Source organism: Schistocerca americana, chromosome 7 (genome assembly GCF_021461395.2).
Source record: "Schistocerca americana isolate TAMUIC-IGC-003095 chromosome 7, iqSchAmer2.1, whole genome shotgun sequence".
Classification (NCBI taxonomy): domain Eukaryota; kingdom Metazoa; phylum Arthropoda; class Insecta; order Orthoptera; family Acrididae; genus Schistocerca; species Schistocerca americana.
This window is the reverse complement of record NC_060125.1, coordinates 298,300,058-298,315,138: the sequence shown is the minus strand read 5'-3', so window position 1 is coordinate 298,315,138 and position 15,081 is coordinate 298,300,058. Positions and strand designations below refer to the sequence as shown.

The 15,081-nt window shown below is 43.4% G+C and overlaps 1 protein-coding gene across 1 annotated transcript in view; it reads right to left on the bottom strand.

The window, feature by feature from the left end:
* Window positions 1-15,081, bottom strand: part of LOC124622891 — a 176,480-nt gene that overhangs the window by 81,282 nt on the left and 80,117 nt on the right. Inside the window, exons 4-5 of the mRNA XM_047148680.1 lie at window positions 14,800-14,832; window positions 14,615-14,754 (exon numbers count right to left, since the gene is read on the bottom strand). Coding sequence (XP_047004636.1) covers window positions 14,615-14,754; window positions 14,800-14,832 — 173 coding nt within the window. The remainder of the gene's footprint in view (window positions 1-14,614; window positions 14,755-14,799; window positions 14,833-15,081) is intronic.

Here is a 15,081-nt window from a genome sequence, read left to right as displayed (position 1 = left end):
CAAAACTAAACTGACACACAATATTTTTAGCGCAACGCAATCTGACTTTCAATAATCCCTACAAAAGAATGGCCCTGACTAACATTAACCTATATCTTTCACCCATCACTTACCTCACAAAAATCGTCGTTACTCGAACTACTGCAATACAGCGAGCGCCACTACTGCCAGCTAAATAAAAGATTCAAACTACTGAAGGCACTGACTACTGATAGGCATAGTTAGCAAATGAAAGATTTTGATAGAGAACGAACAATGTATTTACCTTAATAGTGTTCAAAAGTCATAATATATATAGCAGTTCATGACTTCCAGTCTTACAAATTTACTGTCTCTGATGGACACACATCCAGATCATCAACTCTAAAAACTCTGCCATTTCTCTTCCCACATCCACCACTGCTGGCGGCTCACCTCCAACTGCGCAACGCTACGCACTGACCACTGTTAACAGCCAGCTGCGCAACACTACAACAGCATATACTCCAACAATGCAAACCAACCACAGCCTTCACACAGCACAGTTAGTGATTTTCATACAGAGCGCTACGTGGCATTACCAACATAAAAACCTAAACAGCCTACTTACACCTGTAACGAAGCACGCTGCTCTCCGTTGGATCCTCTGTATCTCTTCTATCAACCCTATCTGGCATGGATCCCACACTGCTGAGCAGTATTCAAGCAGTGGGTGAACAGGTGTACTGTAACCTACTTCCTTTGTTTTCGGATTGCATTTCCTTAGGATTCTTCCAATGAATCTCAGTCTGGCATCTGCTTTACCGACGATCAAATTTATATGATCATTTCATTTTAAATCACTCCTAATGCCTACTCCCAGATAATTTATGGAATTAACTGCTTCCAGTTGCTGACCTGCTATACTCTAGCTAAATGATGAAGGATCTTTCTTTCTATATATTCGCAGCACATTACACTTGTCTACGTTCAGATTCAATTGCCATTCCCTGCACCATGCGTCAATTCGTTGCAGATCCTCCTGCATTTCAATACAATTTTCCATTGTTACAACCTGCCGGCCGAAGTGGCCGAGCGGTTAAAGGCGCTACAGTCTGGAACCGCACGACCGCTACGGTCGCAGGTTCGAATCCTGCCTCGGGCATGGATGTGTGTGATGTCCTTAGGTTAGTTAGGTTTAAGTAGTTCTAAGTTCTAGGGGACTTATGACCACAGCAGTTGAGTCCCATAGTGCTCAGAGCCATTTCAACCATTTGTTACAACCTCTCGATATACTACAGCATCATCCGCAAAAAGCCTCAGTGAACTTCCGATGTTATCCACAAGGTCATTTACGTATATTGTGAATAGCAACAATCCTACGACACTCCCCTGCGGCACACCTGAAATCACTCTTACTTCGGAAGACTTCTCTCCATTGAGAATGACATGCTGCGTTCTATTATCTAGGAACTCTTCAATCCAACCACACAATTTGATAGTCCATATGCTCTTACTTTGTTCATTAAACGACTGTGGGGAACTGTATCGAACGCCTTGTGGAAGTCAAGAAACACGGCATCTACCTGGGAACTCGTGTCTATGGCCCTCTGAATCTCGTGGACGAATAGCGCGAGCTGGGTTTCACACGATCGTCTTTTTCGAAACCCATGCTGATTCCTACAGAGTAGATTTCTAGTCTCCAGAAAAGTCATTATACTCGAACATAATACGTGTTCCAAAATTCTACAACTGATCGACGTTGGAGATATCCATGAAGCAACAAAATTAGTTCCGTTTTGGAAGAAATAATTATCACCGATCCCATATATTTGAAGGCAGCACAAATAAAGTTTTTTGTTCTGTGGGCTACTTCTGCGCATTCAGTTTGTGCCCACAAATTACACTGCTGATACTTTAACCAGTATTCTCAGGGTTTTGAACGCGAGTATAGGTCCAAGTAGTGCAGACAGTGACTATCTTCGGAAGCAGCACTGTTGTCGCCAAAAAGGTGTTCTTCCTACGATATGTCTTTCCCACAACTAAGTAACCTCTTTGCTTTTCTCGGATATTTGGAATGCAAGTTGTCTCACCTCTTTCACTGTCGTACCAAACAAGTGCAACTCGAATAGTTTCAGATGTTGTACCAGTTCAAGCTGCAACACACTGTTCAAAGTTCGTTGGAATATACCCAATACTTTCTGAACACCATTCAAAGTTTTGTTCGTATTCCTAGTTCGTCTTCTAAGCGTACCCTGGGGAAGCCCGAATGCTTTCGACGCCCGCAGCTACCCCTCCACTGGTAGCAGCTTCCATAGCCTGCTGCGTCTACATCGCATCCCAAGATTGTCTTGGCGGTTTCTTTACTTCATTGCCTGCCATCGGAACGGGGAAATTCATGTTCTTGTATCTGGCCTACAAAAATTAATTTTTATATCATCGCACATTTATCAGTTCATGTTTAATGCTTCGTTGAATTTATTTCATTACAGAATGACCTACTGCTATTGATGTTAAATTTAAAGACATACGTACAATAAGTAATAATTAATTTCAAAGATCACACAGAATATAACTAGAGTCCACATGGTATGTCACAGTAGCCTGAAATGCGTTCTTTGATTCATTCGAAAAACGTTCAACTGCTGCGTACTCTAGCAGTACCTTCTACCTCTCAAAGCACAGCTAAAAGTAAGCTTTAAAGATAACTTGTACTTTTCTCAAACATGTAATTGCCTATAATACTAATGAATGAATGTACTCGTATGTGAATAAAATAAAAAGAGGATTACCTACAAGTTTTTCGTTCACAGTACCAAGACAAAAGCAGACAGCTCGTCGCCATGAATGTAGGAACAGGTTGCCTATCAACCTTTTTGTACAGCTTGGTGCAGGTTCCACCACTCAACTGGTTTCGTCCATAGTCTTGCTACGTCATTTTACCCTGACTTACCCTATTTAGGAGAAGAAAAACTTCTTAGCCGAGGTCACCACAAAAAACTTTACCGTGGATAACCGGTTTCGGTAAAACTAAGTTACCAGCTTCAGATCTTCATAAAAGTTATTGGAAACATCTTGTGCCAGCTACACACAAATTCTTCCCATTGAATTTTCAGATACATAAAACATGAAATGAGCGATGCATTGGCACGTCCAAGTTAAAATTACTATTTACATCACAAAACATCATACCAATAGCACAGCCCGTCATGCCTGCGATGCTGGCAAAGATTGCTATTAAACTCGTCTGAAATAGCAAGATGTGAAAAACAGATCAAAGCTCAGAAGTTCATGTGACTTGTGATGTGGGTTTACGATGTCACACTGACACCGAATTTCACCACAATGCAATAATATCAGAAATTAAGTCCGCCTCGACGCAAAACACCTTGTTATTCGTCCTCGGAGTCTTTCGCGACGGCTTACATGAATAAAACGTTCTCGGTTTTCCAGCCGTGCGCTTTTTTTCTGTTGCCGTTTTTTACTCAGCGAACATCACGTCATCTGCAACCGTGTGAGCGGCTTTAGTAAGCAAAATACTAAAAGGTGAACTTCGTATGTCAGCAATATAGACTTGGGGTTGTAGTAGTGTTGTGGAATCTAGTTATTTAGTGTGGGGCGGCCGGAGTGGCTGTGCGGTTCTAGACGCTACAGTCTGGAACCGGGCTACCGCTACGGTCGCAGGTTCGAATCCTGCCTCGGGCATGGATGTGTGTGATATCCTTAGGTTAGTTAGGTTTAATTAGTTTTAAGTTCTAGGCGACTGATGACCTCAGAAGTTAAGTCGCATAGTGCCCAGAGCCATTTTTATTTAGTATGTACTCAGCTGTTACTTAGCTTTTCGTGTACTCACATTCGTTGGATGGCATGTAGCTGTTTTTATACACAGAAAAACAAACCTTCCGCAGTTTGTTTCTGACCAAGAATATTACGCCATCTTGCTGTTAGCTTGTGTCGCGAGAGGTGTCTCGCATGTGGCGAGAAAGGCTATGAAAACTGTAGCGCGAATTACGACGACTTCTGTTCCTTATTTATGTCTCTGTGTTTGATGGGGAAATGGTTGATCAGAAACAAAGTGCGAAAGTTTTGTTTTTCTGTGTAGCTAAGTAACAGCTCAGTACACACCAAATAACTGGATTCCACAACACTACCACAACCCCAAGTGTATATTTCTGACATATGAAGTTCACCTTTTAGTATTTTGTTTACTAACAGCCGCTCACACGGTTGCAAAAAAATGTTCAAATATGTGAGAAATCTTATGGGACTTAACCGCTAAGGTCATCAGTCCCTAGCTTACACACTACTTAACCTAAATTATCCGAAGGACAAACACAAACACCCACGCCCGAGGGAGGACTCGAACCTATGCCGGGACCAGCCGCACAGTCCATGACTGCAGCGCCTGAGACCGCTCGGCTAATCCCGCGCGGCACACACGGTTGCAGATGACATGATGTTCGCTGAGTAAAAAACAGCAACAGAAAAAAGCGCACAGAAAATATGTCGCAAACAGCGACAATAATTCTTAAAACATGCTGTAACATACAATAAATAAGGTAGTATGAAAGTATCCATAGATCACTATATTTCAAAAAACGAATAGAAATTTAATAATGTGCTACTGTGTTTGTGTAACCACGCTATTTTATGTATGTTTTAGATTTAAAAAGCCCACTGATGATGGTGATATTTTTCGCCGAAACTAGTTTGGGAGAATGAAGAAATACACGAATAACAAGGTGTTTTGCTTCAAGGCGGACTCAATTTCTGAGATTATTGTTTTTCTATGCAAACACGTACCAAAATGGAAGAGTTCCAAGATAAAATTATTGATCACCACAATGCTGCCCAACGCCACCATGAACTTGTCAAACGATGGGAAGGACGTCACACACCCTCTCACCAAGATTTCACCCCGTCTTTTGACGCCTCTGCAGAATCGCCAGACACTACCTTGGACGTGTCACAGTACAGTCCCTCTTAGCCACATTTCACCCCTTCTCTTCACGTCTCTGCGCTGGACATCACAACCGCGACGCCCTGCGTTGAAATCACGCAGTGTCTTTATGAGCGGCAGAGGAAAATATTTTAGACAAACGCCGGTCAGAAGCTACAAGAAAATGCCTCAGCAGTGGCATACAGTGCGTTTAAGAAACCACCCATTTCCTTGAGAAGCTGATTCGCACGCAACACTTTCGCAGTGCGATGAGCAACGGGACCTTTGACACTGGTGACACTTCCTGGGCGATCCATCCCTTCTCGACAGACATCATGACGCTACAACCCCAATGGCTATGATCTAACCCCTCTGGAGTGTAATGCGATCGCAATTTTTGCTCTGACGTGCAGAGTGGAACCGCTACGAACCGTTCCAAACAATTAAACGAAACGTGATACGAAGCAGCAAAGGATGTCTACACGTTTTACGCCCTCCTGTCTGAAACCCTAATGGTTCTACTGCATACATCAGGGCAAATACTGCGGTTACACTGCGCCTTGCTGTCTGAAGCGTTGTCGAACCCGAGGGTGACGTCACAAGGTGCCACGCTGTTGAACTATTACACAGGACGTCTGAGGGCACCTTTGAGCCACATTTCAGACTTAAGTGTTGCAAAAGGAGACAATTACGGGGATTAGAAAAACTGATCCTTTAATCCTGCTGCGCAGAGTAATTACAGTTGCAATGTTCTGTGTCCGGCAGAATGGCTACCATGGTGGAGAGTGTGTGTTTAGCCACGCGGGATTCGCCGAGCGGTCTCAGGCGCTGCAGGCATGGACTGTGCGGCTGGTCCCGGCGGAGGTTCGAGTTCTCCCTCGGGCATGGGTGTGTGTGTTTGTCCTTAGGATAATTTAGGTTAAGTAGTGTGTAAGCTTAGGGACTGATGACCTTAGCAGTTAAGTCCCATAAGATTTCACACACATTTGAACATCAGTATGTGTTTAGTGTCGTTATCAGGCCTGGTAGGGTGTACAAGGGTGCGAACAGCGCTTGAATGATTACTGTGAAGGACACGGAATTGCCGCGTACTCGTATGAGACAGCATTATCAGCACCTGACGTAGTTTGAAAGTGTCCTCGCTGCAGGTCTCCATCTGGCCGGATGGTCAAATTGTGCATTATCCGGACTTGTGCAGCATTCGGATGTCAAGTGGCCTGACGTAGGACTGCACGGGAAGGGCCCTGCCCTACTGGTCATCATTCTGGTTGACCATGTCTGACCATCACAAGAGGGAACCACTGTATTGTTCACCAGTTACACTATAAACTCTTCACATCTGCGCCTGCCATTCGAGAACAAGTAATGGACTGCCACCAATTCTGAGTCATCTTGCAACAATGGTCAGAGACTAACAACAGTCGACCTGAGGAATTGCTGTCCTATCCAGAGGCGGCCGTTAACACCACAACACAAGCGGGTGCATTTGGAGAAGTTCCATGACGAGGAAGCGTGGACTGATGATGAACGACGTCGCTTTGTGTCCTGTGACAAAATGCGGTTCTGCACTGCCCCAGATGACCATTGACTATGGCAGCGACCTGGTCAGAGGTCCCATTCTTCCAATGTTTTCGTGAGACACAACGGAGTCACTCCTGGCGTCATGGTGTGGGGAACCATCGTATATGGCTTCAAGTCATGACTGTTGGAGATTGAGGAGGTGGAGGTGGCGGTGAAAATGATGGGTAATGCTTGATATCTAGGCTGCCTTGCATAACTGGTTTGTTGTGTGGATTGCATCATAATGTATGTGTGTAGATGGTCATGGCTGGGTATAGAGAAAGGGAAGAGGAGGAGATGGACAGAAATAGGGTAAGGAGGAGATGGACAGAGAGAGGAAGAAGGAAATGGAAAGAAAGAAGGAGAAGGAGGAGATGGACAAAGGGAGGGATGCAGTATATTTGACGTACATATAGAGGGGCGAAGCCATGGACAAAATCTGTGCAAGCCACTATACAGCGCATGATAGAAAGTGCTCGATGGAAAGTGCTCATGTTCTATTTCACTCAGATATGATTTGAAGAAAGATGTGCTTTCGCCGCACCTCCGTGTGATTACTTAATATAAACAGATTCCAAAAATGTTAAAAAACAATTTATTGTGATCGAACTATTGCTCTGAAATAAAAGAGAGAAGAATAATTATCCTTGTTCTGTAGCTACAACAACAACAACAGCGATTAGATCTGAATTCTCAAATATGCATAAAAAGTAAATGGAACAAGTTTTTAAAACAGAGGTTGTTAATAGAAATTTACTTTTAACCAGTTAGTATTTATGTTTCTTAGCTTTAATAAGGAACACCGTCCACCATCTTCTACCAGTTTTCTTTTTCTTTCATAACGTACTGCCACACGGCGGTCCTACAAAACCAGCTGCGCTAATTACCAGTTACGAATGCCTTTGCTTTCCGTAGAGCTACGGAACGGCGATTATTCGTTGTTCCCAGACTGACTTGGTGCATGGCGATATGCGCATACCTGGTTCAAAGCGAGCATGTCTCCTATTCAGCATTTGGCAAGCATGCATAGTGTGCTCGCCGAATGCTGCACGTCTGTCGCCATTTTCAATCTTTAAGTGGGCACGATGGATGTGTCCGTCCATGGCCTGCTCGTTCACAGTGATTTTGAAGGATACATCCGTGCACAGCATTCTGTGGCTTGTAGCCGATGGGAATGACGAGTTTGAGGACGGCAGGTGTTATAATGCTAGTGAAGCTTCGTCTGTTGGTATCTCTCGTCAGTCAAGATAATTTATTCTTGGTCAGTTATAACGTTTTTCATGTTTATATTGGTAAGGACAAAAATTATGGCAGTCTATTCTGTAGTGTAAATAAGTTCTCGTATTGTTTTGGGGCTGGCTCACAATGTGCTCGGCGAGGATTATTTTATTCAACTCGGTAACTGATACACTAATCCAGATTTGGTTCACAAACTAAAGAGTAAGAATGCTGACGTTGTCGGCACATTGCTGCAAAATAGAAAGTATTTCCCTGACTTTATTAAAAATGAAAAACTGGAGGAGGACGAATATGTAATGGCATCCAGAAAGAAGCAGATGTTGATGAAGTGGAAAGACAAGAGAGATATCGTACGGTCAGCACGTTCCATGACGAGACATTTTAAGATGTAAATTAAAAGACTGGCGCCTTGCAGAAGCCAAATGTTGTCTTGGATACTGACAAGAATACGGAGACATGTATAGGAGCGATTCTCAATTTCAAAGCCACCGAATGGACAGGAGCAGACAGAAAAAATATTATCAGGAGATTTTTCACCATTTATTGGACGTTTCATGCTTCAGTGCAGACGACCTACAACCAAAAAAGCATCTTGGAATTATTGATCAGTCTCGTGAAACAGTTGGGCGTATTCTCACCACAACATAGGTCATCATTTGGACGCCCACTTCGAACAAGAAATTCGACCCGTCTCATAGCCAGCAGTTTTCTGGTATTTGCGCCAAACTCAACGAAGAAAAGACCACCAATGAGGTGTGGCGTACGCACGACAAGAAGTCTTCGAAAAGAGATATGCTACTGGCATGCAGAATGTGAAATTCCTCTCCTTGTAGCTCCATGTTTTAAAACATTTCATACAGAAAACATGTAACTATGTGAAAATAAAATTTCATTTCATTCTGTTTATTGATACGTAATATTCGACCCTAATCCAATTCAGTTTTGGTCCGTAACTCCTCAGTCTCGACCTTAGACTTCATGAATGAAAACTTAATATTGGTGGTAAATGCACTGTTCTAGTACTAAATACGACTAAAATACCAAATTTAAAAAGTTGATGTGATTCGCAAATATTTTAAGACACTTTGATAGTGAATCTACTTATGCTATAAAATAAGAAAAACTTAAACAGTACTCAGAAAAGTCAGTAGCAAACACTTCAAAATTATGAAAGCAATGCCAGTGGAATGTCAAAGTAAAGGTCGTTGCGGAACGAAGACCCAGTCCTACATGGACAGAAATTGTGTCCCTGTATTGTTGTGATGGAAGAAACGATCATTTACTCGATAGCGTAAGGTATATTAGCATATAACAGCATATGCTAAACACTTTCTATTTCAGAACTATTAAAAAATAAATTATATTTATTTCTCGAATACGCTGTGATAAACAGCTTTCTTCAAGCAGATACAGCCACCGGCTGGGAAGATGCAGAAAAAAGAGATGATGCACAGAAAGAATATGGTGTACATTATACGCTGTTCGATCAAAAATATCGAGAAAGCTATTATAATCTCTGCACCCAGTCAGAACAGGTCTCGGAAGACCCAGCGGTACGGATGACTGTTGTGTCGTCAACAGCCGATAGGCGTCACTGGATGTGGATATGGAGGGGCGTGTGGTCTGCAAACTGCTCTCACGGCTGTTACCAGTTTTCGTGATCAGAGCCGCTACTTCCCAGTCAAGTAGCTCCTCAATTGGCCTCACAAGGGCTGAGTGCAATCCACTTACCAACAGCGTTTGGCAGACCCGGACGGTCACCAATCCAACTGCTAGCCACGTCCGACAGCAATTAACTTCGGTGATCTAACGGGGGTCGTTGTTACCACTGCGGCAAGGTCTTTGGCGAGGCAGCTATAGCGGACATTAATAAGGGGTGTGTTCACCCTGCACACACCCTGGCAATCCACTCTTCCTCAGAAGTCGAAACCAGAGAAGGTAGTAATGTTGGACGCTGAGATCTGCAGCGAAATAGACGTTCTGACTCGTCTCATAGGTGTTTCAAGGAGTTCACGTCGGGACTCTGCCTAAGACAGTTCATTTAAGGAATGTATTGTCCACAAACCATTGCCTCGTAGGTACCGCGTTATGAGAGAGCGCATAGTCATGCTGATGCAAACAATGAACGTCACCGAACTATTCCTCTACTGTACGCAGTACATAATGCAGTAAAATGTGTTCATATCCTTCCTCATTAAGCGTTTTCTTGATGGCAATAAGGGAGCCGCGCCCTGACCACGAAAAACACCTCCATGCTGTACCACCACCTCCTCAATGCATCATTTTGGCACTACACTCGATAGCAGGAAACCTTCTCCAAGTATTCACCAAACCAAAATCCTTCCATCGGATTGCCACAACGTGATTCATCACTCCAAATCATTTGTTTCGAATCATCCACTGTCCAGTGGCCTCGCTGTTTACACCATCTCAGCTACCGCTTAGCACTGACTATAGAATGAGCGTTTGGAGCACAGCATTGTATGGCAGTGCAGAACAGAAGAGAACTGAAGCATTTACATGTCATGATAAGGTAAGGAATGAGTAGGGTCTGCGCACAATCGGGAGAGGAAAGGAATACATGGAAAACACCGACAAGAAGATGGGACATCTGTTGGGACATCAGGGGAAAACTCCCATGGTACTAGAGGGAGCCGCAGAGGGTAAAAACTGTAGAGGGAGGCAGAGATTGAAATACATCCACCAAATAATTGAGGACGTAGGTTGCAAATGTTACTCTGAGATGAAGAAATTGGCAGAGGAGAGGAATTATAGGCAGGCGGCATCAAACCAACCAGAAGACTGATGACTTAAAAAAGAAAAAATGAAAAAAACAGCTGGACTACACCAGTTGCATTTTGGAACTCGCGAGTGATCCCTTCCGTTGATTTCATGCGATTTTTTTACAACCACCCTCTGCAATGCTCAATAGTTCCTATCTGTCAGTAGAAGAGGTCTGCCTAGTCGTAATTTTTTGGAACTTTGTGGTAAGGTCTTATGGGACCAAACTGCTGAGGTCATCGGTCCCTAAGCTTACACACTACTTAAACTAACTTACGCTAAGGACAACACACACACCCATGCTTGAGGGAGAACTCGAACATCCGACGGGGTGAGCCGCGCGGACCGTGACAAAACGCCTGTGTGGTTTAGCTGTGGTTGTTCCATCGCGTTTCCACTTCACAATCATATCAGCAACAGCTGACTTGTGCAGCTTTAGATGGGCTAAAATGTCCATCAAGGACTTGTTACTCAGGTGACATGCAATGACAAGTCCACGTTCGAAGCCGTTAAGCTCTTCTGACAGATTCATTCTGCTTTTACAGCTTCTCTGCTCACAATTAAATACTTACAGCGTCCTTTATGTTGAGCATTCTATCTCTCGTGACATCTAGCGATCAATTCTGCATTACACAGGCGTGTGCGTATACTACTGATCAGTCAGTGTATGCTACAACCAGGCGTAGAGAGGTTAGTTTATTTCCTAAGCTAGAAAAAAGTAATAAAAGTCAGATGTAACGTATATGCTACATAAGGACTGAGGAGTATAAATGAAAATCAGCTAATAAGGAAACAATTCCAAGTGTAAATAGATGGTCTTGACGAAACTTAACTGCTGTGTAGAGCGAGCAAAATAATGATGTACGTATTTCATTTTTATGTCCAATTTTTCTTTTTATTTGCCATTTTTTCTTTGCCATGTTTCACCATTTTTTTCTTCACCGTTTCATATACATGTATTTTATTGATTGAAAATAATTAGTAACTCATTATTATGATACAAAATCATTACAACAAAGCTAATCTGTAAAGAAATGGTTAAAACGAAATTTTTCGAACGAAATTTCTTTGCATAATATACACGACGGAGATCACAATAAAAAACAAAATTCAGAAGGATCGCAGGTGCCCCTGTAAAAATCCTCATTTGTATCAGGCATATTTCAGCACATTGGTAAACCTTGGCGAAGAGAATTGATTATGTACTTGTGACTGCAGCTTGAGTATATTGTTTCTAAAGTGAGACTGGCAGTATAGTCATTCAGCAGAACTATGTTTCAAAAAACGTCTTACAAAGTTCATCGAAAGCCGCGTACGTCCCACGGCTGTACCTGTACCGTTTGGCCTTTTGGGATCACCGGATGAACAGGTGTCTTGTTCTGGATATAAACTCACAATGACCACCTTTTCATAGTTTTAAAAGAAACTAATGGTGAGTTTGGACGAGAAATCGAGAATCTCTTTTTAAAGCCCCAAATGTCCTCATGACAGCATCGAAATTTGTTAAGCAACCGTCTGGCGAGCTCAAAAGATATCCGACAGAAGTTTTCTTTCCCGTGAGGGAGAAAAATCTGTAATATTGCTAGATTCTTGGTGTCGTCAAAGTGAAAAAATCGTTTAGAGCATCGTACCTGAGGACAAGGAAGTTGGTGATCCCGAAGAGCTCGACGGCACAGGTACAGCTACGGGTCGTGTACAGCTTTCGATGTTGGAAGAACTTCGTGAGGACATTTTCAGATCTAGTTCTGTTGGATAATCATGCTGTCAGGCTCCACTTGAGAAACAATATAATCAAGATGCAGTCACCAGTAGATAATCAATTATTGTCGCAAAGGCTTACCAACGTACTGAAATATGACTGATACAGATCAGGATATTCAGAGTATCACCTGTGACAAGTTGAAGTCCTGGCGAATTTCGTTTTATATTGTGTTCTCCATCGTGCGTATTATGTGATGAAATTTCGTTAACTTTATATGAATGATGTAAAAAGAGTTATGTCTTAAGTATTTCCTTACAGATTGCCATTATGGCAATTATTTTCTATCACAATAATGAGCTATGTATAATTTTCAATTAACAAAATACACGCCTGTTAAACGGTAAGCAAAAAAAAAACTACAATTTTAAAACGTAAAAAAAAACAATTAAAACATACAGCAAATACAAGTTAAATAAATAATTAGAATAATAATGAAAGTTTAGATATTTTAATTAGTTATGTTGAAAATACTCGTGTGTACAGTTTACTTTTCTAAATGGTAGTTCAGAAACCAGCGTCATTACATATGCATGTAAGCGCCTTAAAAGCTTATTTAATATATGTTGCAACAAAAGTTTTCGTTTTTCAAAGTTAATTAATGATGGTGGGGTATTTTACAACATTTCAAGTTATTACGAACGTTGATTACATAGTTTACAAGAAGGTTAATAAAAGACAAATTTTAAATGAAACCTTTTTTATAAATGAACAGTCTCAGCCGTACTGTTATTTTTACTGTAATAAATATAGTTTTGCAATTGAGACTGTTTCTTTGTACAATAATGAAAAAAGGTTACTGTACCGATTCATGGAGTGGAATGACCTTAAAAAACAATTTTTATATATCATCGTTTTGAATATATTGCGTCTAAACCTAATATGCCAATTTCAATTCTGGGTGTGTTTTAGCCTTTAAAAGTGAAATTGGGCAAAAACGACGCAACACATTTTGCATTATTTTGCCCCCTCTACACACCCGTTATATTTCATCACGATAGTTCATTTACACTGAGGTAACGAAAGTCATAGGATGCCTCCTAATATCGTGTCGGACCTTCTTTTGCCCGGCATAGTGCAGCATCTCGACGTGGCATGCACTCAACAAGTCGTTGGAAGCCCCCTGCAGAAATATTGAGCCATGCTGCCTCTATAGCCGTCCATAACTGCGAAACTGTTGACGTGCAGAATTTCATGCACGCAGTCGCCTCTCCACTATGTCCCAAAAGTGTTCGATGGGATTCACGTCGGGCGATCTGGGTGGCCAAATCATTCGCTCGAAATGTCCAGAGTGTTCTTCAAACCAATCGCTAACAAGTATGGCCCGGTGACAAGGGGGATTGTCATCGGTAAAAATTCCATCGTTGTTTGGGAACATCCTATCGACGAATGGCTGTAAATGGTCTCCAAGTAGTTGAACATAACCATTTACAGTCAATGATCAGTTCATTGGACCCGTTGCATTCCCTGTAAACGCAGCCCACACCGCTATGGAGCCACTACCAGCTTCACAGTACCTTGAGGACAACTTCGGTCGATGGCTTCGTGCGGTCTGACCCACACTCGAACCCTACCACCAGGTTTTAGCAACTGAAATCTGCACTCATCTGACCACAGCACAGTTTTCCAGTCAAGAGTCCAAGTAATATGGTCAGTAGCCCACGACGGGCGTTGCAGGTGATGTCGTGCTGTTAGCAAAGGCATTCGCCTCGGTCGTCTGCTGCCATAGCCCATTAACGCAAAAATTTCGCCACACTGTGCTAACGGATACGTTCTTCGTACGTCCCACATTGATTTCTGCAGTAATTTCACGCGGTGTTTCTTGTCTGTTAGCACTGACAACTCTATGCAAACGCCGCTGCTCTCGGTCGTTAAGTGAAGACCGACGGCCGCTGTGTTGTCCATGGTGAGAGGTAATACCGGACATTCTCGGCACACTTTTGACACTGTGGGTCTATAAATATTGAATTCCCTAACTATTTCCGAAATGAACTGTCCCATGTGTCAAGCTCCAACTATCATTCCGGGTACAAAAGTCTGCGGCTGTCATCAGGTCGGAAGCCTTTTCACGTGGATCACCTAAGAGTAATTGACCGCTCCGCCAATGCACTGCCTTTTTATACCTTGTGTACGCAATATATATATATATAATATACGTGCATATCGCTACCCCATGAGTTTTGTCACTTCAGTTTACGCTTGGCGAAGTTCCCTTTTGTGAAGGGTGTTAATGAGTGAACGGGGCACGTGGTGCGATAGGCGAAATCAGCCACTGAAAATACCAAGTTAAGAGGTTAAGGAACACTGACGTACCTATGGAGGTGCTGTGGAGGAGTAACCGGTGCGTTGGTCGGAGCGGAAGAGTCGGCGGCACTCACCTGCGCGCCCTCCGAGTCCACGAAGGCCCTGTTGTCTGCGCCGCCAGCACCGGGCGCCTGCGCGTCGCTGACGACGCGCCGCTTGCCGCGCTTGCGCTTGCCCATGCCGAGCGCGAGCAGCACGGCGAACAGCAGCAGCAGGCACGCCGCCGCCGCCGCCGCCCCCGCCAGCAGCCACGTGTCGCCCACCAGCGGCTCCGCCGCCGGCTTCAGGAACGCTGCACACACCGGTACATCCACGTACACTCACACACTTACACGTGCACGTACACCGCATCGATCACAGGGGATGGGGGCAGGGGGTAGGAGGGAGCGCGGGGCCGGCGACGGCCCGCGACGTCGCCGACCCTATTTATCTCATCTATCGATGGCCTATCGCGACACTACCTCACGATGATGCAGTGATTTTCCGTCGGAGGGAGGAGGTCGTATTCTAGAGACGACAGCCTGTTATTGGGTATCGCACG